This window comes from Phyllosticta citribraziliensis (genome assembly GCF_038025025.1).
Source record: "Phyllosticta citribraziliensis strain CPC 17464 chromosome Unknown J3D65scaffold_9, whole genome shotgun sequence".
Lineage (NCBI taxonomy): Eukaryota > Fungi > Ascomycota > Dothideomycetes > Botryosphaeriales > Phyllostictaceae > Phyllosticta > Phyllosticta citribraziliensis.
In genome coordinates, this window is record NW_027117346.1 from 964,304 (window position 1) to 991,251 (window position 26,948).

Genomic DNA, 26,948 nt, shown 5'->3' on the forward strand with positions numbered 1-26,948 from the left:
GCTGATGCGACCTTGTCCGGGGCGGTCTACCGGTAAGGTGCTGCAGAGGCACGTGATGGGCGGCGTCACCAACCAATCTGCATTCACCGCCTTGGAGCTCGGGCCCCATGGCTGTCCGCCCGGCTGGACGTCTGCAGAGTGGCACGTGCGCCTGTGTCCACCCCACCGGCACCCGGCCGTTCGTTTGACGACTAAACCACCACTGCAGATAAAGACGCGCCTAGGTGGTCAACAGAGCGGAGCTTGTTACATCGACGGTTCACGGTCCCTGATCCATAAAGCTACTACCGTCCCTGACTTGAGCCCTGCACTTCTCCTCTCCCTGCTGGTCTGCTTGGAATCAACCAACAAACTGTGCCTGACTCGCTCCATCTCCCATCGCCTACCACGAACGTCAATTCTGTAGGTAGTCGCATACATGGATGGTATCAGGCGATGAGCCGGCTGGAGCATTCAAGTGCCTGCAGTCCAAGGCGGACATCCGAGTTTCGGGCCCAGCGTCTGCATCCGATGGTGGTGAATGGTCATGCAGGTCAAGATGAGCTCCAAGGTAATCCATGTGGGTCGGGCTGCTATCCTGGTAGAAAAAAGAAACACCGACTATCATGAACACGTCAAATCCAGTCTATACAGATTTGACGCGTTTCACTCGTCGCTCGCGACCACGAACGACACATCAATTCTTGTAGAGACGGGCCACGCTAAAAACCACACTTCCGCAACTCATCCGCGCGCGTTTTCTGCTGCACCTAGCCGCGACTTGGTTCTGCTCCCGGCCCCGCACAGGTCGAGCTTTCCTTCCTGACCCCAGAGCCAGGGACTGTGGAGACTGCCCTGGAGCGGTACATGACTACATACCGTAGACTTTTCCAGCGCTTGACGCCCTTCCCGTTTCTTCCGCTCTCCACTAGCACATTTCCCTTCGCAAACGGCCCGCCCTAATCCTCCAACACCCAACTACACACATACAGTACCTACACTAGGTACAGCGCGTCCCGCCTCCATTTCGGGCACCTGTCGTCATCCTGCCATTGTTTACTGCTCCCTATCGCATCGCGGTCGCGTCGACGCGCACGTCGTCAATCTCCCTGCCGCCCAAAAGATTACTTCGCCGCCATGGCCTCGAGATGGCGCGACGAGGATTCTGAATGTTCCGATACATCCCTCGCCTCCACCCAGGACAGTGAGCCTGCCGACGACTACACCGTCGAATGTGTCGTTGCTCGAAGGCCCGATGGTGATGGCGATTATGAGTATTTAGTACGCTGGGAAGGTTACCCCGAGCACAGGTAAGGTGCGCCATCTTCCAACTCCGCCTGCAAACTAAGTTGAAAAGGAACACTTGGGAACCAGTTTCTAGCTTTGCTAGTGAACAAGCAGTCAAGGAATTGTGGCGAGAGCGACTGCAAGCAGAGAGGCGCGGCAAGACTCCTCCTTTTGACCTCGACGGGTGGGAGAGGGACCAGTACGATCGCGAGGCGGCGGCTGAACGACGAAGGGCGAAGCGGCGCAAAGAAAGAGCCAGGAGAAAAGCTGCGAAGTCAAAGAGAGCCAGACTCACCCCGAAGAAAAGGAAACTAGACACCTCGAGCGAAACCCATCGTTCAACCAAGAAACTCTCGTCAAAACGCCGTCATGTCTTGCTGGACGACTCTTCCTCTTCCTCTTCCGATGATGATATACCTCTTGTCAAATCCACTTCCAGACAGCCCCGTTCGCAGGATACGAGGACAGATTCGCCAGTCTCAGATCTGATAGACTCTCATCTCTCCACGCCATCCTCAAGCCTTTTCGTCCACAGCAGCGATCTTCCACTCAATCCACCACCTCCTCCAAAACCGAGGCCAATTGCGAACATGAAACCATTGTCTCAACCAACATCAGCGAATCAAAATCAGTCGGGCAATCCGAAGGCTCCCACAGGGGAGCGTCCTGGGCCTCCACCAACACCAGCGAATCAAAATCAGTCGGGCAGTTCAAATACTCCCGGAGTTCAGCAGCCTCAACCAACGAATGCCCCCACAGCGCAGCGTCCTCAGCCTCAATCAACGAACGCTCCCGCAGTGCAGCGTTCTCAACCTCCACCTATCTTCCAGCGTTCGAAACTAATTCAACGCGAGCGCAACAACGGCCCTGGTCGTCCTCGTGGTCCTCAGATGCATAGCAACGGCCGCATACGAACCAATGCCGAATTGTTCCGTATTTTAAACGGCCAGCGGAACCTGAATGAAAGGCCCGATCTCGAGGCCTTGAACTTCATCGACTTGAAAACTGGCCAAGATGACACGGCAACACACGACGCTCTGGTCCGGCAAAGGAATCTCCTCCAACAACAACAGCAATAGCCACAACAATGATGGTGTATGGGACCTGCTTCATAGTGCTTGGGGACCACGGTGCCCAATTACTTCTTCATCGGGAGTTTGAAGAAGTCAGGTGCGGGAAATGGCTGAGTATAGGGAGAATTCGTGCCGAACAACAGCTGTACACAGCGCTTATTGGCTGGATTGAAAACGGCCAACTGGGGAGCCAGGACAGAACTTGGAGGGGAACACCTACCTGAAAAAACGATGTAATGACCTCGCTAAATAATAGCTTCGACGGCACGAAATGTGCGCCACCCATTCTCTAGTGTATTGGGCTTCTGCCACACTTAAAGGAGCATTCATCTACTGCCACAGCCGTACTCAAGAAGCATTCATTCACTGCCACAGCCGCACATTGTGTTGGTTTGCTTAACTCGCGAATTTACGATTCTATGTACAAAAGCTGCAGGTTTGTTGAATTAGCAGCAAAGAACCCTGACACGGAAAGATGAGAGAAAATATTAGCAGCAAAAGTGCGAAGAACCCGAGAAATTTTGCGCCGCCCATGTCTAAAATGACGCCTGCTGTCCAAGGGTATGCCGTTCTCCTCCAGTCCCTCATACTCTGATATAGACAGTGCTGTGTCTGCCACCTTCTCCCTAACAACATCCACCTCCTCGGTTCATTGCGTTCGCAGCCGCCACGTCGTTCATGCCCAAGTTGACCGTTCTCGCCGTATTACCACCACCGGCGTTCGCACTCTTGACACCAGACCTTCGGTCGTTGAGGTCGTACCTGCCAGCCTCGATGTTTTGATAGATGCGCTCTGCGACCTCGAGAAACGCGCGCTCAACGTTCTCCCCACTTTTGGCAGACGTCTCGACGTACTCCATGACTCTGTTTTGCCGACACCACTCCTCGGCCTCCTCGCGCGTCACTTGCCTCTTGTTGTCCTGGTGGGCATGCGGATGCTCTGCTCCGTCGGCTCCTGGAGCTGGCGCCACGGTGCTGGAGGGCGCCAGATCGGCCTTGTTTCCAACAAGCACGACGACGATATTTTCCTCTGCAATCTGCCGCAGGTCTTGTAGCCAAGAAGTTGCGCTTTGGAAGGTGGAGCGGCGCGTAATGTCGAAGACGAGAAGAGCGCCGCTGGCGCCGCGGAAATACGATCGCGTGATGGATTTGTAAGTTTCCTGGCCGGCCGTGTCCCACAGCGAAAGCTTCATGTACTTTTGCGGTTGCACGGCGGCTTTCTTGGCGGTCGCCGTGTGCTGGTCTGCATCCGGGGCCTTGTTGGGATCGTTGATGCCGAGCGCCTGTGACGCCGGGGGGCCAACGGGCACGATGCGCGATCCGAATTCAACGCCGATGGTCACATCGTGATGCGGTGAGAAGCGGCCTTCGCACAGCCGGACCGTTAGCTATGTAGCATTAGCAGAATGTTTGAGTCTGCGGGGGAAGTGGGTTTCTTCTCACACTAGATTTGCCGCATCCAGAGTCGCCCAACGATACTATCTTTGCAATGTAGTGCCACTCTTGCGACATTTATGGAGAAGCGGAGGGAGGTCTTGGGCGGTAGGGCAGACTGGTCAGGTTGACCGAAAATAGGGACAAGGGCGCAAATAGAAGCGGTGGTTTGCCCAAGGACAAAGGACGGGCGTCAATGGTCAAGTAGAGGGCGACAACCGCAGCAAAAGAGAGGCAGACAAGGGCAGAAGCGCACGGTAGCGAGACGACCAAGGCGCAGGACGGTGTGGAGGGGCACAGCAGCGCTGCGGAGTCGATGCAGTACAGTGACAGGGAGCGCAGGACGAGGACGTGCGGGTCGGGCGTTGTGTTGAGGTCTGCTGGGCTGGTTGATCTGATTGATTGCGGTGATGACGTCTCGGGCGAGGATCCGGGGTTGGAGCGATTGCCTGAACTTCGGCGGGAGCCTTCCTTGACCTCGACCTCTCCATCTATTATTCACCTCGAGGTATTATTATCAGTCCTCGCTCCTCCAACGCCACAAACACGTCTCGGTCAGACCCCTCGACCATCACGCAGTCCGGTCCATTGATCCCACGCCACGGTAGGCCGTCGTGGCCCGCTGCCAACGGCTGCCGCCGGTCCCTCGTTGCTTCATCACTCCGCGCCGGCCCATTCACCGCCCGCTAGGCTCGCTGCCTCACTTCGCACTGCCTAGCCTCAACACCACGACCCGTATCCCTTGCCATCTCTCCCAGCTGCGACGGCCTCTCGAGCGCCTACCCGGCCGAGCAAGCCATCATGTTCTCCGAATGTAGGTCACTCACGCAACCACATGCTGCTGCCGTCGCAAGCTCGTGACTGGCCTTGTCTCACCCGCTCGCCTTTGACCTCGCGTGACTGTCCCAAGCTCACCCAATATCTACAGATGCCTCCCGATTCCTCGCGCAGTCTCAGTCGCGTCTTCTCGGCGCCCAGGACAACGCAGATACCCAGTCCCGCACCCGCTCCGCTCGCCATTCCCGAGGACAAGGCCCTGGAGCCTCGAGGCACCACAGCTCTCGATCCTACTTGCAAAAGCCAGCCATGCCAAATCCCTATGGCCCCAGCGGCTCTCAGATGTCGCGCTTCCCGTTTGCTTCGAGAACCTCGGCCGCCCCGGCTCCTCTCTTTTACAGCGCGACCGACGACTTTCGGGAAGAGGACGACGGTGAGGAGCACGAGCGCGAGGTAGCCGACTTTTACGCTTTGCAAAAGTCGCGCAGGCAATTTGGCGGCAGCCATCTCACAGAATCATCCGAAACCGATGGGGATGGAGATCGATCCATGAACAAAAGCCAAGGAGATGAAGATGATGGTAGCGGACCTGCCTTTGGCAGAGGCATTAGAAGCTCTTGGAGGGGTGGTAGAATTACAAGTCGCGGCAGAGACCCCAACATTCAGCCCATCGACGAAGGGGATGGAAGAGGCCGCAGCGTGGGTGCCTCTGATGTCAGCGCTCCAAGCAGTAAAGGGAAAGGCCGGATGGTGGATGTGGAGTTGGCATCGACGGAAAAAGATAGCGCAGATGATGAGTACCAGGAAGACCTATCCGATGACATGGAACCACCACCTACACACCACCATTTCCGGCGGACTCCTGGCATCCAACCTCCGAGGAATCCTCTGCAAAATGCGTTGCCCATTCCGCTAGAGACAGACGAAGAAGCGCTTCTGGGAAATCCAAGGCCGATGAGTCCTGATCGCGAGACAACCGTCACTGTCGTCCCGGACGAGCAACTGGAAAAGCACGACAGCTTCTGGTCCTTCATCTTCTTCATTGCAGCAGCAGCCTATTTTGGAACTGCGGTACTGGTATGGATGCACACTTCGGCGCCAGACAAGAAGAATCCCCTGGGCGACACTGTGTACAGCACGTTGCACTCTTCGTTCCACCTCCTCTCGGCTTACACGCTCGTGTCCATCGTGGTGGCAGCACTATGGTTGGCTTGTCTGGCCTACTTCGTGCGACCTCTCGTCCGACTTATCATGGTAGGGGTACCGATCATTTTGATATCCTTTTTCCTCTATCCGATGATCTCAAGCTATAAAGGAGCGTGGCATGGGCACAGTGTCCAGGACAAAGCTATGCGTTGGCTGTCTCTGCTGCCCGGAATTTGCGCCGTAGTCTGGATATACACAGTCTACCAGGGACGCCGCTCCATCGACAAAGCCTCCAGGATTCTCGAGCTTGCAAGCCGAGTCCTGGGAGCGTGCCCGGCGCTGCTCTTGGTGGGCTTGGGTGTCCTGACCGCAACTGTCATCTGGACCTGGATCTGGATAGGCATCTTTGCTCGACTGTTCCTCGAGGGCCACTTTAAGCGGCGCGATGGAAAGGTCAGTCTGTGGGCTGTCGACTTGAGCACCTGGTGGCTAGGTATCTTCTACATCCTCTTCTACCTCTGGTCCCTCGGCGTCATCTCCGGAATACAGCGCTCCTTGACATCAGCTACTGTCAGCCAATGGTACTTCCACCGCTACGCAGTTCCAAAGCCGACGAGCCACCAGGTTGTCCACGCGTCCTTCTGGCATGCGAGTGGGCCCATGTTCGGAACCATCTGTCTATCAACTTTCCTGACGCTGGCCCTCCGTCTTCCTCTCATCGTTCTTCCTCGCCGCTTCGCTGCCTTCCTCAGCTTCTGCGTTTACCAACTAATTCCATCTTCTGTGGTCACCCTGACAAATCCACTTACTCTCACCTACGCCTCCATTCACTCGATGGACCTGCGTCAAGCCGCCCACGGCCTTGGCCAAATGTCCTTTGTATCGAAATCCTCGCCTACGACGACACTGACGCCGAGATCATTCTCATCGCCTTCCGGTCACGAACTCGTCCCCTACCGGCTCTCGAAGCTTCTCTTGCACGCCACGCGGTTCGTCATGTCGCTCGCATTGGGTTTCGGTGGCTGGGTCTCCACGGCACGAGCTCTCGAGCTCTCAGGGTCAAGCCACCGCGGAAGCCTGTACGCCTACGTCGTCGGGTTGGTAGCAGCAGCAATCGGGTGGGGCGTTCTTGGTGCAATGGAAGGTGTGCTCGGTGGCATTTTGGATGCCTTGATCGTCTGCTGGGGCAGTGAAGTCGGCACCCAAGGTGCTGGACAGAGTAAGTACTGTCGCGAAGCTGGCGAGCTTTTCGGGGAGAGTGAGGGCCGTTGGTCGTGAGATGCATAAGATTTCAGAGACTGCTCATAGTCATGAAGAGATTTGAAAGCATTCAATTGCAACGAGCACTAACGCGAGACACTTGATGCTTGGACGGTTCATCATCACGGGGGTTTTGGCGTTTTCTCTTTGGCAACTTTCATTGGATCACGCGTTTTGCCTTTTTGCTTTGGTTTTCAGAGTTCGGGCTCTAGGCGAGAGACTATAGATGGATCGACTGGGGGGGGGGGGGGGGGGGGGGGGGGGGGGCTCTTCCGGGGTTTGGTTGGATCAAGGCACATTCGTCATCGGCTCTGGCGTAATATTCTCCGTTTTCTTCATTCCTTTGGGGTTCCTGGGGTTTGGTTTGGTTCTCATCCTTTTTGGTTCCTTTGCTCGTCGTCGGATTTGCGCTCAGCGCCGGAGCGCAGCATTCTTCTTGGTCCTTTCTTGCCCATCATTTTTGACCGAGTGCACAGACACAGACGCAGATGAATAGGTTGGATAGATTGAATCGATGCACATATATCTCTCGAGTGGTTGAGCAGGGGTGTACATGGGGAGCATCCCACAGCAGTGAGGTATATGGAGTGGATAAGAACTGGTGCTCCTGAAGAGAATGTCTTGTTTCATTACTTCGTGTCTTGCTGCTGAAATGACCGTCAAACTGCCCCGTACAGGGAATCGGAAGTGTTCTACGAGGTATCATGACGAAGAGAAACAAAGGTTGGAATAAAACAGGTGTGGCGCGAATCCATCACCAAAAGGGCGTGACCATGTCCGAAAACTCGCCAAGCGCGTCGTCGACCTTGAGCGCGAATTCATCGTGCAGGCCATCCAGAGCTGCAAAGTGCTCCGCAAGCTTGAGACCCCTCTGACGTTCCGCCTCGACGTGCTCCCACGTCCACTCCCCAGGGTTGGTGTCTGCGGGCAGTGCGGAGTCTTCCAGGACATCTTCCTTCTCTGCTACCGTCTTTGACTCCGAACCACGCTCCGTCGATTCGTCAGTCTTCTCCGGCAAGAGTCCCGAGTTCCTGAGCACCAGCTCCGGAGCCACGGTCCAGCGGCCCTTTTTGACCACGTACTTGGCGATACTCGTAGCGTAGATGGCGCCCTTCAGCTTCTCCCGCATCTGGTCCTGCTCTTCCTGGCTCAGCGCTTCCACGCGTCGACCTTGGGCGCCAGGTTTCTTCCATGGCTGCAGCGTGAAAGAGCTCGGTTTGGCGACACCCGGCCGGACCATGTGGGACACGAGGTACAGCCACTTGTGATCCCACGCCAGCAGCCTTGTCCAGATTTCGAAGCGCGCGTACGGCTTGACCTCGCGCTTGAAGTGGCAGGTTATACCGCCGAGGGCGATGCTGAAGGCTCCCTTGACATGTTCGGTTCCTGGCGCGCTGTCCTGTGGCGTCTTCTTGGACGAGAGGCGGCGGATCCCAGTGCGGAGCAGGGCGGAGACAAAGTGTGAGCGGCTGATGTCAAGGTCGCTGAAGTACGTGCTGTTGGACTTGTGGAGATTGTAGTCGCACTCGGTGATTGGAGTTCTCGTCGAGGTTATGAGAGGTTGGAAGAGAGCGCGTGGAGGCAGAGGCGTTGGTTGCCAATAGAGGTGGTAGACCAGAGCGCGGAAGAGCCGAATCTGTGCAAGGCATTGGATTAGCAACGAGAGGCTAAAAACTCTGGAGAGAAGCCACTTACGTGCCAGACAAACGGCACGGTCTTGAGATTGAGGAAGACGGATATCAGAGCCACCAGGCGCCAGATGCCACCAGGAGAGTCGGTGCCCAGCACACGCGCGACGACCGCGCGAAACTCTGCGAAAGAACCCATGGATGCGACGAATGCTCCCAGAGATGTTGCGCCGGCGACGAGAAAAGCCACGTACGCCCCCGTCGATGCGGGCGACATGTCAATGCTGGTCGCCAATTGGTCGCGTTGCGGTTCCTCGGTGTGCCTATTTCAGCCGAGGCTTAGGGTAGCACAAGTGTTTGACGGCCAACGAACGCCCTACGTCACCGCCGACTCATCGAACTTCCGCACGTTTGATTCAGTACCACACAACGCTTGGGCTTTGCTTCTCGCCCTTCTCGTTGCAGCGTCAGATTCTCTTGCTGTACCATGCAATCCAGTCGTCTGCCAAACGTCCTGCTCCGCTTTCCCAATCTTCAGCCGATGCCGCTTTGCTATTGGCATGGCGGAATCTCCTGCGGCGCAGCTTAAGCGCCTCACCCACTATGATTGATCCCGTCATGGTCCATTGGTATCCGTTCGAGCCTAGTATGCTGCTTGTCCATTGCCTGGTTGGGCGGGCTTTGGCCCCAAGCGCGATGCGGTCTTGCCGCCGTGTTTACGCGCCCCTGTCTCAAGCATGGTCTGCGATATCTCGCACCAATGAGGCTCAGATTGAGCCAAGGCCAACTGGCATAAGAATCTCAGTGTCCAGCCTCGCGGATCTCTTGGTTCCAATTTCAACTCTTCCTCTACCATGGATACAAAGCCAATTCCAGAGCTGTGGGCGCAGGCAAGAAAACTACTCCAGGAAGAGCTGGGTGAAGATGACTGGAGCCTTTTTACGTCCCAGTTGGATCCAAGTTCTCCAGGAGACGTCATCGATTCCCTCAAAAGAGTAAAGGACCAAGCTCAGAATGAGCACACCACTCACTCCCTAACAATCAAGGGCAAGAAAATCTTCGAGATTAACGTTAGCCGCATCGTGCAACGTTTCCAAATTCTTTCCCAAATGGTGGACTCGACAATCACTTTCGCACCCGAGCCCGCCCAAATCGTATGGACGACTCTCAAATTTCTCACCCAGTTCTTTCTGCAAGATGAACAGCTATGCACACTCGTTACCGCGACGTTCGAGAAAATATCTGATGCAATCTTCTTTTGCGACATATATGCTTCTCGACTCTCCAAAACGGCTTCTGTAATCACGAAGAAGGTTATGGAGAAGATTCCGCCCGTATACATGGCTGTCTTGCAATTCTCTGTCGAGACGAGAAAGCTCTTCCCACAAGAGAACAAGCACCGGCATTGGGACACGACCATTCGCAGCATAAAGGGTGTGTTCGGCAAAACAGGTGAGCTTCATACGCTCGCCAACAAAGTCGACTCTGGGCTGCAGGAACTGCGCGAAATTGCCGGTTTATCGTCCCAAGTCTTGGTTGAAGATGGTGTGGGGGAAACAAATCTGAAGGTGAAGGAGATGACAGAGCTACTTCTTTCTGAGAAGGAAATACTTTCAGAGGAGCGATCAAAGGCAAGAGATGAGCGGGAGAAGAAGGTTCTCGACGAAAAGTACAGCAAAAGATTGAAGTGGTTACAATCTGGAACAGTGCTCGACGTATCGCAACCTCGGCACCAACAGACGGAGAACATCAATGAACGGACTCCCGACACATGCCAGTGGATTTTTGACCACAACGATTATCAAGCCTGGGTTTCAGCCTCTGCTCCAGAAAAGCGCATCCTGTGGCTCCGGGGACCAGCTGGAGCTGGCAAGTCAATATTGTCGTCCTCTATCATCGAGAAAATGAGCACTCAATCAGCCGGTGTGGAGAGACCGCTCGTGGTGTATTTCTTCTGCAAAGTTGGCAATGATGCAAAACAAAACGGCCAAAAGATCATGCACCATCTCCTGCTTCAACTCTTCGAAAGAATCGGCGATGTGAATTCTACAAATGAGTCCAGCACCATTGATGAAGGAAACATCAAGAAGACCTGCGTTGATATCGTCCAGGCAAGAGCTAAGATGGAGGACTCCGGTCAGGCTGACAACCTCAAGATATCCACAACAGCCAGTATGTTTTCCGACATCGCAGGGTCTCTTACGCGCAAAGTTTTCATAATCCTGGATGCTTTGGACGAATGCATAGACTGGTCCGCGGCGGAGTCTAGGCTTCTTCAGTCGCTGATCGATATTACGTCGACCAATTCCAACGTCAGTCTTTTCATTTCCAGCCGCGCTGATGCCGACATTGAGAGGGCGTTCTCAATCCATGCGTGCCGCATCCACGTTGACAAGTCTACAAACAAGAAAGACATCCGGAAATTACTGGATCATAAGCTCGGCCAGGAATGCTTCCGGCCCATTACCAGGGAAGACAAAAAGACAGCCAAGAAGAAGATCTTGGCAAAGAGTGAGGGAATGTTTCAATGTGAGTCACTTCTGCCCGATTCAGTGTAAATTTCATACGCAACTAACCAAGTCTAGACGCTGTGGTGGCTCTCCAATCCCTTAACAGTGGAGAATCGATAGCGAACTTTTCAAGGGCCCTTGACCGGCTTCCACGTGGTATGAATCAGCTCTACGCAAGAAAATACCAATCACTGGAAGACGGACCACGAAGCAATCTGTGCATCATTTTACGATGGCTTGTGTGCGCAGAAGGGGCCATTCAAGCTGCACCCATCGTTGACGAAATTGGCGAAATTTACAACGACCGCGACAAACCAAAAGAATCACATGTGAACGGATTGGACGACTACGACGAATCCGACCAATCCGACGAGTTTCACGAATCCGAAGAAGAGGCTAGTAATGAAAACAGCGGCAATTCCGATGCAAATCAGACAGCTGATGTGGCAGCTACTAGCATGAAGTTACTGATCAAGGACTTCCGCGACTTTGTGAAATTCGACTCCCATACCAATGTAGTCAGTCTGCACCACAAGTCAATCAGAGACTGGATCATTGAAGACGCGAAATGTCCGAAAGTAGTTTCTGATTGTCATGTGTGTCGGGAACGGGATTTAGAAGATTCGGGCAAAACATTGCATATTGCGCCAAAACATGGCCATCTTCATATGGCGTGCAATATTTTGCGCACCCTCAACAATCCCGTGTTCCAGGAAGACTATGCCAAAGACAGAATCTACATGGAAGGGGAGGGGCTTCGATACGAGCTATCGCATTGGACCTTTCACGTTCGGACGGCAGAACAGTATTGGCCGGAACAAGAACGTAGAAATGAAGACGTCGCCGCCAAATGGACCCAGCTTTATAAAGCTATTGAGGATTTCATGTCTTCGAAGATTTTTCCGAAATGGAGCGGTCAGCACCCACTGCACTTTGCTGCCCAGGAGGGACTGCTAGGAACTCTTCGAAGACTTGTTGATAAAGGGGGAAACCTCGGCAATTTGGACGCAAATGGTCGCAATTTGCTGCACATGGTATGCGCGGGGAGAGGGAACTACATTGGCCTTGAATATCTTCTCGAGAGAATGGACCCCCGCCATATCAACCTCCAACAACAATCCACCCGAGAGACGCCTCTGCATACCTTAATTCGCGACAGGCAGGGAGCGGTCAGAGTCACCAATCATGTTCAGCTCCTTCTCGAACATGGAGCAGATCCTGATTTGGGAGGCGGTTATGGGACCTGTCTCCTTCAGGCAGTGCGCCAAATGGATCTCGAGCTCTGCAGAACGCTGCTGGCGACAAAAGAGCTAGATGTGGATAAACCGGACATCCCGAAGTCATCGAGTGGACTCTCCGCTCTACACTACGCACAATCCACTGAAGTAGCTCAACTTCTCATCGACCATGGCGCGGATATCCAGTTCCGAAACGAAGACAACCAGGATCTTCTTTTGACAGCAGCAATCACGGGAAACGTTCAGCTTGCACGCTTTTCCCTCGATCGCGACGCCGATGTCAATGTCAAGTTAAGAAGCTCGGGACGAACAGCGCTCCATGAAGCTGTAATGGATGGCAACTTGACAATTACCCAGCTGCTTGTAAACCATTGTGCGGATATACTTGCAACGAACCACGAGGAGAAGAACCCAATTCATGTGGCTTCCACATTGGACTCCAAAGCTATCTTGGGGTATCTGCTCGAGCAGCAGAAAGTCAGATCCGACGACACTCGTTTCGTGCTGCTGGCAGACCGCACAAGACGGACTGCCTTGCACGAAGCTTCAGGAGCTGGGCACGTCGGAAACGTTCAATTGCTGCTGGAGTTTGGCCAGCCTGATGTGTTGTGCTCACAGAAAGACGACAACGGCCAGACTCCGTTACACGTAGCAGCTCGGGAAGGCCATGAAGATGTCATTCGACTCCTGGTGCAAAGCGACGCTCGTCTCGATTGTGTCGACGATTTTGGACAGACACCCCTTGGACTGACAATCGGTGAGTGGAACCTTTCGATGGGTGACTTAAAGGAGAGTCACGAAAGAATACTACTGTTTCTACTACCCCTGAGTCCAAAGATCATCCAAGAAGTCGAGCTCCTCGAATTGGCAATCGAGAAGGGAGCGGGCAGCATATGTCGCCATCTGATTACGACCAGTCTGGCAAATGAGCCTGATGCTCATGGATGGACACCATTGCTTCTGGCAGTTCAACAGCAGGAGCAACACATCGTTGACACGCTGTCGCAATTCGATACTTCCGGTGTCCTTGAAAGGCTATCCGGCAGAGAAGACGCCGGAATTGGATACCCTCCCACCGGGATAGATCCAAAATATGATAACGAATCGATCGCTATTTCCGGAGATGGACTGACATTGGACCTCGTCGGCAATGATGGTGAGGAATCATATTTTCTCTGGGAGTCATGCTGACATCTTGACTTAGACACGTATTTTTGGGGCGATGGCTCTGCTTTCGCAGACCACCCGATTCCTGCTGGTATTTCCCGCTATTACTATGAGGTGGTATTCCAAGATGGTAATCACCCTGACAAGTAAGAAGCTCTTAGTCTGTTAATGGAGAGGGAAACTTTCACCTGGTGCGGGCAAAAACTGACGACGCCAAATAAAAGGGCCCCCTCATTACGGCTCTACTGTACCTGTGCGATCCCCTGCTCGCTGTTACGAACCTGTCCAGCCCCTCAAAGCCGCCGATCATACATTGCTGCCACCAACACCATCCACCCACGTCCAGGCTCGCGAACCCGCAAACTTCTCCCACCAGCCTCTGCCGCAATTGGCTTCTGCTCCCAATTCTCATCTCTAGAGCATTGGCTTCCAGAGGTGGAAAACAAAGCTTTCTCGCAGTGGGTGTACTATTGGGACAGGGGCAGATACCAGTTTGGCACCAATGTGTCCGACCATTTCGAGGGCCAGGAAGGATTCGGCCACGGAGACGTTGTCGGTGCTGGCATCGATTTTTGCGAGCGCACGGTGTTCTTCACCAAGAATGGTAAAAGACTTGGTAAGTCAGAAGTCATCTCAGCACTGAATTTGAGTTGTTTTGCGTGCCATACATGTTCAAGTCTCAACTTGGTCATTGGGAGGATCTTTTCATACACAGACTTGAAATGTTTTCATTCTCAAACCAAAAGATTGAGAAGTTGCTAATCTATTTTGTCAAAATAGAGGGTGAATTCCACGGTGACCAGGTGAAAGGTCGCCTGTTCCCAGTCATTGGAATGAATGGTTTCAAGGTGCGAGTGAACTTTGGCGCTGAGCCGTTCAAGTACAATTGGTTGCCATGATCACCCACATTCAAGAGGCACCTCGTGCGGTCTGGAGCCAGTGGAGCTGGAAAGCGTCGAGGGTGGCTTACGCTACTCGGTGACGAATGTCGCGGTAGTGGGACATCAAAACTTGGCGACCAGATAGAGCGCGGGTAGGGAGCATTCGTTCGCTCCAACAGAAGATGGGTGACAGGGAGCTGGGAGCATTCAAGATTCAGTTAACGGCAAGCTGCTCGATAACATCAGCAACTCAAATTCCCAACCAGCAAGAAGACCTTGTCCAATAGAAGGTTTTGATGGCTGACTTTCCCCTCCTCTACACATAAGCGAGCATGAGTTCTTCGCCCCGTGAAACAACGCAGCTATCTATCACTTTCACGACGACTCTCTCGGCGCCCTTCCACGTGAAAAACTTCAGTTCGAGATTGCTGCACTGATCGCACGTCGTATATCGAAGGTACCTGGTCCAGTTTCCTGCAACAGCGCGTCAGCACCACGTTAACAAAGCGATGCTCCCTCTGAGCTATGCCCGTACCTTCGGAGTCTTGGGAGATCTGATAGATGACCTCACGACGGCAGACATTCAACGCGCGGGGGTACTCCTCGATGTCCTTCCCGAACGTCACGAGCCCGATGAGCTCGGCGATGATGCTGCCGCCGCGAAAGCATTGCAGTGCCTTTACGGAAAGGGTTGAAGGTTCGACTTCCACGATGTTGACGCTGCTGTCCTTAGGGAAGATGATGGAGGAGAGGCATTGGCAATACATCTCGTCATCGCGCGCGTCCGGCTCCTCCGACTGCTCCCGGTAGCAGACGTCGCAGACGTAGAATTCCGCAGTGTACTGCTGCCGCGGGTCTTCGTCCGGCCACACGGTCCTGTCGACGCGCGACTCGTTGGTGTAGCGGAACGGAGCCTTGTGGCGCAGCATCTCGACGATTCCCCAGCGGCTGAGGTAGAACTGGTCGTTGCGTAGGGCGGCTGGCGTCGTTGGCAAGGGCTTGCTGTCGGAGGGTGGTGGTTTGCTCAAGTATTGACCGCTTCCAAAGTGTGCGGGGTTTCGAGGACGTGACGCTGTGACTCTCTCGAGATTTGACATCGTCCTGCAAGGCTCTGAGATGATTCCGTCCTCTGAATCAGTAGAGTCTTCGACTGCGGCCTCGTCTTCGACTACGACCTCGTCTTCGGCTGTGACCTCATTTTCGACTGAGACCTCGTCTTCGCTGGGAGATGGAGGTTGTTCAGGAACGCTCGGTGGACCACGGCGGGGTGGCTGTTCAGGACCTGGCGGGGGCTGCTGAGGCACGCTTGGTGGTTGCTCAGGAGGTGGCCCACGACTCGGGGGCTCGGATGGGATGGTTGGGAGACGCGGGTCAGGAAGGCTGACGGTGACTTCAGGAGGGTCGGCGGTGCTTTCAGGAGGTCTGGCGGTGACTTCCGGAGGGCTGGCGGGGGCTTGAGAAGACTCGCGGATGAAGGCGTCTGGAGCAAAGAGCTCGTCGTGGTCACCTTCATAATCCAGCGGAGTCAGAGCGACCTACAAAGGCAGGCAAGTAAGCGCAAGTCTCGAAGCATCCAGCTTCGCCGCGGGAAAGCCCAAAGCCACTCACCAAGACATCCGTATGGTGTTGTCCTTCGGGGCCTTCGATGGCGACGGCCAAGGCGATGCGCGAGACGTCGTGGCCGTCTTCGGCGACGTAGCGTAGGACTTCTCGAAGGGTCTGGACGGCACCAGGGTTGATTGAAGCACGGCCGACTTGGCCAGATACTACCAGATCCAAGGCTTCTTCGAGAAGCTGGAGCGCAGGCCCCAGAATTGTCGCATTTCCCGTGGGCTGGTCAGACATTTGAAGCGGTGGTCAGGGTTGGGCGTCGGAGGAAATGTGGGGGGGGGGGGGGGGGGGGGGGGGGCAACGTGTAGAGGAAGTGTCTGCGTGAGTCGCAAGATGTTGAAGTGAATGCTGGCTGTGCTGCGGCGTGTTGAGGAGTGCTCGGCGTTTAGAAAAAGTGTTTAAGTGACTCGCAAGATGTTTACAGTAATTCTGGAAGTACGGCGGCGTGTGAGTGACTGCTCGGCGTCATATTGAGCACTGCGCAGTGCGCTAAGAACTGCTCGACAATCAGAGGAAGCATTAAAAGAGTCGCAGAATCTCTACGGTTCATCAAGTCACGACAGAATCATAAAAGCAGGGGGGTTTTCACTGTGGTTTGGATACTTCCTGCGTCCTACTTCCCATCTCAAAGTGTCCCCAGCAATGATCCCCTGATTATGTGTTCTCCGATACACACGAGTCTCCGTTCGCCGTTGCTGAAGCCACACCTCCATCAGTGTCTCCCACGGTAGTCGTAGATGCCGGGCGAGACCTTTGCTCGTCTGTCGATTTCAAGTGCCGTTGCGGCCTTTTCCACCAACACCTGCTTGGAGCTTGCTGGCTTCAACGTCGTGATGACCAACGAAACCATCGCGACCCTCCTCGTACTCAACCACGTCCATCAGATTGTCAATGAGGTCGGACAAATTCAGAGCGTTGAGCCTCTTCTTGCTGTGGGGATGCATCTCATAGTTCAGCTTGCTGATCAGGGCCTTCTTGGCCGAGACTGGATCCCACCCGGCCCTCTGAGTCAGACTGACAAACTCGGTGACGAATTCTCCAAGCGGGCGGTTGTCTTGCTGCATGAACTCGAGCTTGGTTCGAGCGGCGTGGAGCTTGTCGCGAGTGTCGAAAAATTTGTCGAGGCATTGGACAACTTCAACAGACGACTTGGGGACAGCGGCGCCGGGTCGATTTATGAAAATCGACAGGGCCTGTCCTCGAAGTCGTGTCATGATGTAAGCCGCTTTGTCTTCCTCAAGACCAAGGCGTTTGTCGAAGTCCAACTTGACCTTGAGCTGGTATCGCCAGGCCTCATATTGACTTCTGTCACCCTCGAATTCGGGAATGTCGGGGATTGGAGACGTAAGGTTTTCGCTGGCAACGGCGGTAGGGGCGGATTGCTGTTGAGCCTGGAGGGCGCTGACGACTGCTGCTTCGATGTCTTTCTTGAAATCATCCTTGGTTGCGTACATGGGATGCTCCGCATGATCGTCGATGTCCGTGTTCTCTCTCAAGTAGTCTTGACTATGAGCAGCATCTCCAGTCGTGATTTCCTCGGTGATATGGGGTACGATGGTAATGGTCTTGGGGACCTTGATGAGTCGCGCCTCGTCCTTGGCTTCGCTGATGATGGAAGCAAGCGTAGAAGTCTGAGATTGGCACCAGTTGTTTCGCTTGACGGCGCACCAGTACTCGAGGGAGTCTGACAGATCGTCGAGTAGGAAGAGACATGCAATGTTGTCTTCAACCTTCCAACCAGCAACAGTTCGACAAAGTTTCACTTGATGCTCAAAGGCGTCGATGTACTCGCTGATGGAGCCATAGTCGGCAGGCTTGATGTGTCGGAGGCCATTGATGGTCGCAATCTTTGACTGCAAGCTGGGCTGATCGAACAACTGGTGGAGCCTGTCCCAAATCTCCTTGGCGGTAGTATGGTGGTTGGCAAGCTGCTCTCTCACCTTTTGAGAGCAGTTGCTGTAGAGTAAGGACATGACAACGGCGTCTCTGTGCCTCCATTCCTTTCGCTGGACGGGATTCACGCCATAGGGAAAACTTCCGGTCAAATGCTCTTCGTTGTCCATGGCCTTGACGTGGAGCTCCACGGTTGTCTTCCAAGAGGCCCAATCAGCTCCATCTTTGAGCTCTGGGACGTTGGCCTGCGGATGGCCGTCCAGAGACGGAGCCATGATGGCAGAAGCGTTGGTGAGAGGATGAACGAGGTTGTTAAGAGTTGAAGGGGAAAGTGACGATTGGGGTGTTTTATTTTGCACGTCGTTTGTGGCCCGGCGTCGGGTCGGCTTGGTGCCGGAGGATGGGTTTGGGAAGGAAAGAACGGAACAACTGCCTTGAGACTCCTCAGGTCTAGCTACCCGCACAGCAGCGAATGAACGCTCCCTGGGCGGACTTGTACTGCTAGGGGGTCTAATTTCTTTCGACACCCACTGTGCCTCTTACTTCTTACGTGCCTGCCCATTACAGCCTCTTGACGTCGCCCACACTCCACTGCTCATACGCCTCCACCATCTCGGCTGTAATCCTCTTGGGCACCTTCTCCAGCGCAGCTTCGAAATCCGCCGACTCGACGCACGGAATTCCAGTGTCTTTCCTCTCGATCCGGCGTCTCAACCTCGTCCTCGCCGCTTCTGCACACACCTCCACAATCTCAGCACCGCTGTATCCTTCCAGTCTCTCAGCCAGCACATCCAGGTCCACATCGTCTCCCAATGGCCTCCTGCGCATTCCGGCAACGTTCAGAATCTGTCTGCGGGCTTCCAAACCAGGCGGTCCGACGTATAGAATGGCATCGAAGCGACCAGGGCGCATGAGAGCAGGGTCAAGAATCTCCGGCCGGTTGGTTGCAGCAAGGACGAGCACACCCTTCAAACTCTCGATGCCGTCCATCTCATTGAGGAGTGTTGTCAAGACATTCATGCCGGACAAGTGCGAGCCGGACGTCCTGCTAGCAGCAATGCTGTCGATCTCGTCAAAGAACAAGATGGAGGGCGACGCGGCACGAGCCTTGCTAAAGACGTCGCGCACGGCACGTTCAGTCTCTCCAACGTACATGGATGTCAGCTCCGCGCCTTTGACGGCAAGGAAATTGAGCGACGACTCGGTAGCAATGGCTTTGGCGCACAGAGTCTTGCTGCAGCCCGGTGGTCCATACAGCAGGATTCCTCGCTGCGGTTGGAGATCGAGAGCGTCCATGTCATCTGCGTAGCGGTAGGGCCATTCGGTGACTTCACGCAGGGCTTGCTTGACGCTGTCGGAGCCGCCAATGTCTGACCAGCGAACCTTGGGGGTTTCGAGGAATACTTCGTTCATCGCTGTCGGGCGCACTTGGAGAAGAGCGGCTTCGAAGTCCTCGAGTTTCACTTGGGCAGGCTCCCGGTACACGAAATCTTCGTCATCGAGTTCAATCTCAACGGGCTCCTGGGCGGCCTCTTGCTCCTGCCGCTGCTTTTGAGTGTCGTCGTCCTCCTGTTCTTGAATCTTCATGGCATCGAGCGATTGCTCGAGGTCATCGGCTGATGAATGCTTCTCCTGCTCGAAAAACCTATCCACTGCTCTTTTGAGTGCCTTTTTGTAAAGGGCCGCGAGATCTCGACCTACAAAGCCGTGGGTTCTGCCGCCGATTTCGTCCGCAACCCAGTCACGGATCGGCCAGTCCTGGTCCTGGAGCACCTTGAGAATCTCGACACGGGCTCCAGATTCGGGCACCGGGACTTCGATCTCATCTGAAAAGTGTTGTGGGGTTCTCAGGGCAGGGTCAACATTGACCAGTTTGGTGGTAGTGCCCACAACCATGACACGGGCCGTTCCCAGTTTCTCTATCTCCGCCGCAATGCATCCTGCTAAGCTCACTCTGGAAGAAGCACCATCTTCGATCCGGGGGGCGAAATTCTCGAGTTTTTCGAAAACGAGTAGACTTGGCTGGGCCTTGACGGCCTCGTCAAATGCTTTGCGTAAAGCGCTATGGCTCTTTTCGGATGACCCAGCCGGTTCTTCCACATTGATGACTTTGCGCCATGGTGCTTCGCTCAGTCGACGCAAGAGTAAGCTCTTTCCGGTACCAGACGGACCATGAATTAGAACCCCTGTGCTGGTATTCAGAATAGTCGGATATTTTTGACGGCGCAGGGTGTTGGTAAGGGTTGTCAGGCGTTGATTGAGCTCCAAGACCTGGCGGTGCAGTCCGCCGATGCCCTCGGCGCTCATTTCAAACTTGGTGGGCTCTTGTGCAGTCGTCGTGGACACAGCTTGGCCTGCTTCAAGAAGGCAGACCTCGCTCTTGTAGTCGCAATAGTACGGCACATGGGGTTCCTCGGCTGGAGGCTCGACCTGGCTGACTACAAAGCGTACTTTTCGACCAGACCGAGGGTGTGTGACTGCAAACGTCCCGTTTGGAAGGACAGCATCAAGAGACCCTGCGAGAATTGAATAAGAGAAAGGACTGGATAAGGGCACGCGGGATAGAGACACGGAAACAAGGGACTTTCAAATTGCAGAGGTCTGCTTACACAATGCTACTTTGGCTAGCAATTCCAAAGCCTCCTTGGGCAGCCTGATGCTTCCAGGCTCCAGCTCTTGGATATGAAGTTTTTGGGCATGGCGCAGTCTCTGCGGTTCAAATTTGGAAACGGTGACCTTGTCTTCCAGTTTCAGACCAAACAGGTCCTTCAGGGGCTCTTCTATGAAGGCAATGCGGTTCTGGTCCTTTGGGTCGGCCTTGGTATTCCAGGCCACGCCTACGGCTTTGGGGTTTCCATTGGGCTGATCAAGGAGGCAGTAGTCGCCAACTTCGAGACCCAGAGACTTGAGGTTTTTCATGGACATCAAGACCCTCAGACCGCCTGCGTCCAGGGCGCGGGGCGGCGTGGAGGCCTTGGCCGAGGCCCAGCGGAGGCGGAATGGAGAAATATCCATGTCGGGGGGGCTGGCACGGTGGGAGGGGGAGCGGGAGCGGTCGTGGGCGTGGTCGAACTTTTTTTTTTTTTTCCAGATGTGGTGGGAGTTGACCAGTCAGAGCCAATCAACGGGCTCAGAATTTGCACTGATCAGCCCCTCGTTGACGTCGGTCTCGGGCGTCTCCAGATCAGCTCAGAGTCAGGGACAGGAGAGTCAGAGCTTCCGGTTGCCCTGGGTGGCCGCTCTCCGTCGCTCCCCGCCCGTCCGTCCGTGCTCGGGCGCTCGGGCCGAGTGAAGCTCCCGTCGTGCCGCCCCCGTGTCCGCATCTCCAGCAAGCCCAGCTTGACGCGACTCTCCAAGCAAACTGACCTCCCACGCTTTCCACCTGGCCCGATTTGGCCCAATACGCCCTTCCTCCGCCTCAACCCATGCCGCCAACTCGGCAGCTACCCTTGGATTCTCTCCATCCTCTATCAATCGCCCTACGGAACTGCCTCGGCATCACCGATCGTCGCCTGCTCACCCGAGCTCTCCACGTTTCTCCAAGAACCTCTCCAGACGTGCGGCGCGTCGTGTACTCTAGCAAAGAAAACGGTCCTGGGGAGGAACTTCCCCAAATCGCGTCTGCACAAGGCCGCAGGATATCCCGACTGGCGCAATTGGATGAGGAGTTTGTCAAAATCGTGGAAAGAGGGCCTCGCGCATCGCCGACTGCAGGAAACTACAGCGAGAGGCGCCGACGGCTGACAGGTGCTCAATCAGATACGCAGAGCTCGCATGAAGCGGAGACCGTGGAAACAACGGAAAAGCGCTCTCGAATAATAGAACCAGGAGCGCCGCTTAGCTTGCAGCAACCGATTGGACAAAGTACGGGAGATGACGAGAAGCGCGGCATGTCTTCGTGGTCTCCCGAGTTGCTCAAAGAGACACCGAAAGGGCAGAGTCCGAGTCCGAGCCCTCATGTACAAGTCGACATGATGGAGAAGCAAGATTGGACTGGAATCTCGTACAACGAGGCCATGCAAAACCTCGACATTGAGCAAGTATCAGCTACGACTGAAGATCCAGTCGTACTAGATCAGGTCGCAAGGACGTTGCGCCAGAGCAACGAAGAAGCATTCCAGGACAAATCCATTCTCGGAACACAAACGGAAGTGGCAGATAGTTCAGGTGAACAGGGAGCTGCTCAGGCGTCTGAGTACCGTGGTCGAGATTTGGAAGTCGAAGAGGTTGTACAGCAGGATCAGCCTCCGCAGCTGCGTTTGGAGAAAGGGCAGCACACTACCACTGTGGAAAATCAAGGCGGCCTGCTAGCGGCCCTGTTTCCTGAAATGAGCGGCGCACCAGATACTGAGAACCGAACCGTCGAGCAACAAGAGGAAGCGGATGCCCTGGAAATCCCAGGAGGACTGGTGGCTGCAATGTTTCCCGATTTGACAGAATCATCGGAAAACGAGAACAAGGCCGTTGAAGACGACCCCAATGAACTATTGGACATGTTGTTCCCCGAACTCAGTACAAAGCAATCCAAAGCCGAGCGAACACCCACAAAAACTAGCCCGGATTCGAAAGAGGACCCGGGAAGTGGAGTAGGAAAGTTTAAGTGGTCATTCCCTGAAGAGACTTGGGGGCGAAATGGGCAGCTTCCACAGGCCATCCTGCAGCAGAAATCTGCAAGAATGAATTCTGACCAGAAGTCGACAAAGAAACCCAAGGACACAGTGAAAGTCAAAAGAGACTCGAAACCGGTCGATGACTCTGGGACAACAAAAGAGCCAGTTGACCGCAACTTGAACTACCATGACGTTGTTCCAGAGAATCTGCTCGAGGAACTCTTCCCGGAAGAGTCCAAGACGCAGAGCAAAATGGAGGTGGCCAAACGACGAGAATTTGAGGTTCCGAAAATGAGACTCGACTTGGCAGCAGGGCCTCAGCTGAGACACTACATCCGCTCTGGGGAGATCAAAACCCCACGACAAGAACATACCTGCATCGTTAATCTGCAAGCCGTCAGTCCTCGACTGACCGAAGAAGACATTCGAGGCCTGCTCCCACCCACAATGCACATTGAGGGCTGGAGCTCCGAGTACATAAAAAGTGAGCCACGCCCGTCTTTCCTTTCTCGCCTTTGCTGACTCCTCTAGCTATCCCAATACGTGACCCAACCACGCTCGCTCGAAAGGACGCGTACAATATTCTCTTTCGCAGCGCATACGGCGCTCTAGACTTCCAAAAGCGCTTACGCAGGCTACACGACATTCTCTTCAAACAAGCACCAACATCAATGCTCTCGCCGCGCACACATCCACTCAGCCTGACGGACCCCGAAACGGGCGAAAACTTCAGGGCATCGCTTAAGCTGTACACACTGGGGCCGCCAAGCCAGCGCGGCAACGTCTACGCGAAGGTCCTGGGCGAGCCATGGCCGCACGAAACGGCGCGCCTGGTACACAATGGCGGGTATCCGCAGGTCATGGACCTCGCGCCCGGCATCGCCGCCAAGGTGCTGCTGCACTTTGACGGCATGCAGCCCACCAAGTACGAGATCGTCGACGCCATCCGCGCCGATGGCCACGACCGCGGCGTCCCCTGGGACATACCCGGTGGCCACAACGGCGGGCCCACCGTCGTGGCTGGCGTGGTGCAGCTGAGCACGGCGCGTCGAGACGACGCGTATTCGGATACGTCTGCCCTTATGCGCAAGTTGCCGCCGAGGTGGCTGATCAGTTTTCGGTCCAAAGCTGAGGCGCATCGTTTCGTGAGGAGGTGGCATCGGAGGCCTTTTCCGTGGCAGCCTAAGGAGTATAGTGAGTATGGCGAGGATCTGCCTACGGTGAGGGCTGAGGTGCTGTGGTAGGCTGGGAGTCAGTTGGTGCTGTAAATAGCGTGAAACCTCGTAGATACAATGAGGAGCAATCCGTCAGGGTCTTGGACGAGAATCAGAGTATGATTGATGATGCAGATCAAAAAGGACGGCAATAATGTATTGAGCGTTTTGATATTCATCTGGCGTCTCCAGCCATGAATGTCCTTTGCTGCATATAAACAATGCCCCGTCATAAAAGATCCCAACGCCGCGCTATGCCAATGCGCTCCCGATTGAAGTTCCCAAAGTCAGCCAGAAGCGCCTTTCATCAGTCCCACGCCTATTCATCCATCTGCCATGCGTACTCCAGGTCCCTCCGATTGGCGCGCGCATTCCTCGACTTGAACCACTCCCTCTCAAAGCCATTGCTGCGATCAACGCCATCCCAGCGGTGACCGGGGCGGATACCATAGCGATTGGGCTCAAACGCGCCCTTGTACAACGGCTTGCCCGTCCGGCTCTTCTTCTCCTTTTTGGTCGTCAAAAACTGCATCGCAGGATCATTCCAGCGCTCGACCTCCTTCATCTCCTCGTTGATCTCCTTGTCGTCGGCGGTGCGCGCAAAGGGCATGTACTTTGCCTCGGCGAGGGCCTGGCGGCGAGCCTCCTTTTCGGCGCGCTGCACGTCGCCCTTGGCCTCCTCCTCCTCCTGGCGCTTCTTGGCCTCGGCCTCGTTGGCCGCGCGCCGCGCCTCCGCCCGCTTCATCGCCACGTTGATGATGCGTCCGCTGGCGTCGCGGTAGATGGTCTCGCCCGCCGCCGCGCCCGCTTCGCGCATGGCCGCTTCCATGTGCTTGCGCTCCTCGCGCTGCCGCTTCTCGAGCGCCGCTGCCACCTGCGATGCTGTTTGTAGACCCGCCGCCGCGCCGGAGTCCATGACCGGGCCATCTTGGTTGTCGGCGACCGTGGGTGCTTCGTCGTCTGCGGCGCCTGAGGCTCGGTTTTCTGCTGCGGCCGAGGCGATGATGGCGTCGGCGGCGGCTTGGTCGGCGTTTGTGGGCGCGCTGCTGCCAACGGTTTTCCAGCCGGAAGTCTTCTTTTTGCGGAACTCGGCGCTGGTTCCGGCGACTGGAAGGATTGTCAATTACTGGTTGGCGCAGAGTGGGCGTGTACTCTGGAAGAAGTCGAATATGCGTGGTGGGATGATTGGGAAGACGTACCGTTCATGGGCGCTTCATCGTCGTCGTTGGTCTGCGGACCTGAATTCCAGTCCGTGGCATCGTCGTCGGCAATGACAAGGCCGCCGCTGGCTTCGGCCTCCTTTCTTTTGCGCTTTTTGCTCTTCTTCTTTTCCGCAGGACCGTCGGCAGTCAGGTACTTCTTAGCGAGGTAATCGGCAAGGGACATGATGCTTCCAAAGACGGGGACAGTTGACGGGGAGCTTTCGAAGCTTTCGGAGGTGACGTCCTGCCGCGCTAGCGGAGCGATGATGGTCTGTGCATTTGGACAAACATGGCAAACCTCAGGCAGGCGCCACTGCTCCCTCCCCCGGTGAAACGCTACTCGAAGAACTGAAGTCTATCTCCACCAGGATTCTGCAACTTGACTTTCAAAGCCCATGTCGATCGAACTTGATCGAATCTTGCGAGTTTCAATCCAAACCCAAGATTTACTTTTTGTTCTGACTGTTCAGTAGCTGAAGCATCGCAAAAGACGAGTCACTCGCAGGCAGAAGTCGTGGCCGGTCGTCTTGCGGCCTGGCATTCTTGACGTGCTCTATTCCTACGAGGCCCACCCGGTGACCAGCTTCGACAACTTTGGAGCCATGTCTCGCCGGTCCGAAGAGGCGGCTGCGTGGTTTGCAGCCGTATATCAGGCAGTCCAAGAAGTGCCCTACGGCAAAGTCACGTCCTATGGGCACATTGCGCGACTGGTGGGAAGACGTAGGTGACAACCTCGAGTCAATGTATCTGTAGTCGACGACTGACCTGTTTCCACGACCAGCCGAGTGCCCAAGGTGCGTGACACGGTCTGGGGGCGTTGGTGGTGAGGTCTGACCATGACCCTTGCAGGCAAGTCGGTGTCTATCTCAAACACCTGGCGTCGTCACCGAACGCAGCCGATGAGAGCAGCCGGAGCAGGCCGAAGTGGCATACAGCCAACGTACCATGGCAGCGCGTCATCAACTCCAAGGGCATCATCAGTCCGAGGTAAGCGCCTTGAATTCCTTGTCTCACGCATGTCCCGTGACTTTTGGGGCGCTCGAGGCTGACTTGTCGACAAAGAGGCCCGTCGGGTGCGAGCAGGCAGGCAGCTGCCCTACGCGCCGAGGGCGTCCACGTGGATAGGGGCAGCTTGGGAGAGTATTTAGTCAGTTTGGAAACCTACGGCTGGTTTCCCGACATGCTGCCCAGCGAGGAGGCGGAGCTGGAGAGCAGCGACCCGGACAGCGACAGCGACATGGGCGAGGGCAATGACGTCGAGCGCGCAGCAAGGTAGGCGGAGGGGGAGGATGACATGGACTAGATCCGGCGGGGACCCAAGTGCTGCTTTGCTTACGGGGGTGGGTGGATCCGGAATGCAGAGAGATTTCGGGGGGCTTCGCGGCTTGGGTGGCTACGGGCGTATAGCGAAGCGCAATTCAAAGGTGTAGATGCGGCGTTGGATGGGGAAACGCGGAGGATCATCGGCCAAGGACTTGTGGTTGGTCGTGATGCGGGCACCTCACCTCCCTCGGGGCACGGCCGCCCGCTACTGTACACCCAAACTCCATTACCACCAAGGTGCTGAACTGCGACGACCCACGACAACCCAACGCCCCCATGTGCGCGAGTGAGGCGCGATAATCGACGGCCGGGCCGGAGCCGGACCTGGGGCATGGCCAGGTGGAGAGGCTGACAGACAGCAGCAGCAGCAGCAGCAGCAGCACTGGCAGGCCGGGCCCGGCTTCGCGCTCTCTCCGCTCCCCCTATCAGCGCGCCGCGAGCTGAAGCGTGGATGGCTTTCAGGGCACCAGGAGGGATGGTCCCGTGTCCATCTGCCACAACCAAGGCTGCTCCTTATCTCGACCTGTCCTAGTCCCTTTGTCCCAACTTAGAAGCCCGCTGGCGTCATCCGCCGTACATAAACAACAACACCGCACCCGCCTTTATCCTGCCTTGCGCCCCCCGCAAACTGCTATTCCCAAACCACGCTGCCCATCCATTGCTGTCCGCATCCGCATCCGCATCCGTGCAAACACCGCCCTGCCCTTCTAGGAAA

The 26,948-nt window shown here is 55.4% G+C and overlaps 10 protein-coding genes across 10 annotated transcripts; 5 read left to right on the forward strand and 5 right to left on the reverse strand.

Moving 5' to 3' along the window:
* Positions 1-1,116: 1,116 nt before the first annotated feature.
* On the forward strand, positions 1,117-2,345 carry J3D65DRAFT_605076 (uncharacterized protein; the record flags this gene model as incomplete). Its single annotated transcript, XM_066798324.1, has 2 exons — positions 1,117-1,289; positions 1,337-2,345. The coding sequence occupies 2 exons, from the start codon at positions 1,117-1,119 to the stop codon at positions 2,343-2,345; spliced, it is 1,182 nt and encodes a 393-aa protein (XP_066653092.1).
* A 362-nt stretch (positions 2,346-2,707) lies between these two features.
* Positions 2,708-4,286, reverse strand: J3D65DRAFT_632262 (P-loop containing nucleoside triphosphate hydrolase protein). The gene is made up of 2 exons (XM_066800998.1): positions 3,783-4,286; positions 2,708-3,727 (listed from the first exon to the last, which is right to left on the reverse strand). The coding sequence occupies exons 1-2, from the start codon at positions 3,849-3,851 to the stop codon at positions 2,966-2,968; spliced, it is 831 nt and encodes a 276-aa protein (XP_066653093.1). The 5' UTR covers positions 3,852-4,286; the 3' UTR covers positions 2,708-2,965.
* J3D65DRAFT_632264 (uncharacterized protein) lies at positions 4,265-7,197 on the forward strand. The gene is made up of 2 exons (XM_066800999.1): positions 4,265-4,587; positions 4,702-7,197. Exons 1-2 carry the CDS (start codon positions 4,575-4,577, stop codon positions 6,972-6,974), a joined length of 2,286 nt encoding a protein of 761 aa, XP_066653094.1. The 5' UTR covers positions 4,265-4,574; the 3' UTR covers positions 6,975-7,197.
* Positions 7,198-7,312: 115 nt separating this feature from the next.
* On the reverse strand, positions 7,313-8,892 carry J3D65DRAFT_632267 (uncharacterized protein). The gene is made up of 2 exons (XM_066801000.1): positions 8,652-8,892; positions 7,313-8,592 (listed from the first exon to the last, which is right to left on the reverse strand). Exons 1-2 carry the CDS (start codon positions 8,859-8,861, stop codon positions 7,711-7,713), a joined length of 1,092 nt encoding a protein of 363 aa, XP_066653095.1. The 5' UTR covers positions 8,862-8,892; the 3' UTR covers positions 7,313-7,710.
* A 546-nt stretch (positions 8,893-9,438) lies between these two features.
* On the forward strand, positions 9,439-14,398 carry J3D65DRAFT_605080 (uncharacterized protein; the record flags this gene model as incomplete). The annotated part of the gene is made up of 5 exons (XM_066798325.1): positions 9,439-11,113; positions 11,170-13,488; positions 13,537-13,629; positions 13,789-14,115; positions 14,280-14,398. The coding sequence occupies 5 exons, from the start codon at positions 9,439-9,441 to the stop codon at positions 14,396-14,398; spliced, it is 4,533 nt and encodes a 1,510-aa protein (XP_066653096.1).
* Positions 14,399-14,696: 298 nt separating this feature from the next.
* On the reverse strand, positions 14,697-16,254 carry J3D65DRAFT_679033 (uncharacterized protein; the record flags this gene model as incomplete). The annotated part of the gene is made up of 3 exons (XM_066803675.1): positions 15,989-16,254; positions 14,916-15,915; positions 14,697-14,854 (listed from the first exon to the last, which is right to left on the reverse strand). The coding sequence occupies exons 1-3, from the start codon at positions 16,223-16,225 to the stop codon at positions 14,697-14,699; spliced, it is 1,395 nt and encodes a 464-aa protein (XP_066653097.1). The 5' UTR covers positions 16,226-16,254.
* Positions 16,255-18,250: 1,996 nt separating this feature from the next.
* J3D65DRAFT_632272 (AAA family ATPase) lies at positions 18,251-21,068 on the reverse strand. The gene is made up of 2 exons (XM_066801001.1): positions 20,494-21,068; positions 18,251-20,400 (listed from the first exon to the last, which is right to left on the reverse strand). The coding sequence occupies exons 1-2, from the start codon at positions 20,897-20,899 to the stop codon at positions 18,446-18,448; spliced, it is 2,361 nt and encodes a 786-aa protein (XP_066653098.1). The 5' UTR covers positions 20,900-21,068; the 3' UTR covers positions 18,251-18,445.
* A 706-nt stretch (positions 21,069-21,774) lies between these two features.
* Positions 21,775-23,738, forward strand: J3D65DRAFT_605084 (uncharacterized protein; the record flags this gene model as incomplete). Its single annotated transcript, XM_066798326.1, has 2 exons — positions 21,775-22,978; positions 23,026-23,738. The coding sequence occupies 2 exons, from the start codon at positions 21,775-21,777 to the stop codon at positions 23,736-23,738; spliced, it is 1,917 nt and encodes a 638-aa protein (XP_066653099.1).
* Positions 23,739-23,882: 144 nt separating this feature from the next.
* Positions 23,883-25,420, reverse strand: J3D65DRAFT_468978 (Pre-mRNA-splicing factor cwc26). The gene is made up of 2 exons (XM_066796496.1): positions 24,908-25,420; positions 23,883-24,815 (listed from the first exon to the last, which is right to left on the reverse strand). The coding sequence occupies exons 1-2, from the start codon at positions 25,092-25,094 to the stop codon at positions 24,028-24,030; spliced, it is 975 nt and encodes a 324-aa protein (XP_066653100.1). The 5' UTR covers positions 25,095-25,420; the 3' UTR covers positions 23,883-24,027.
* Positions 25,215-26,460, forward strand: J3D65DRAFT_632279 (MGMT family protein). The gene is made up of 5 exons (XM_066801002.1): positions 25,215-25,331; positions 25,384-25,630; positions 25,692-25,704; positions 25,760-25,897; positions 25,973-26,460. The coding sequence occupies exons 2-5, from the start codon at positions 25,513-25,515 to the stop codon at positions 26,184-26,186; spliced, it is 483 nt and encodes a 160-aa protein (XP_066653101.1). The 5' UTR covers positions 25,215-25,331; positions 25,384-25,512; the 3' UTR covers positions 26,187-26,460.
* Positions 26,461-26,948: the final 488 nt, after the last annotated feature.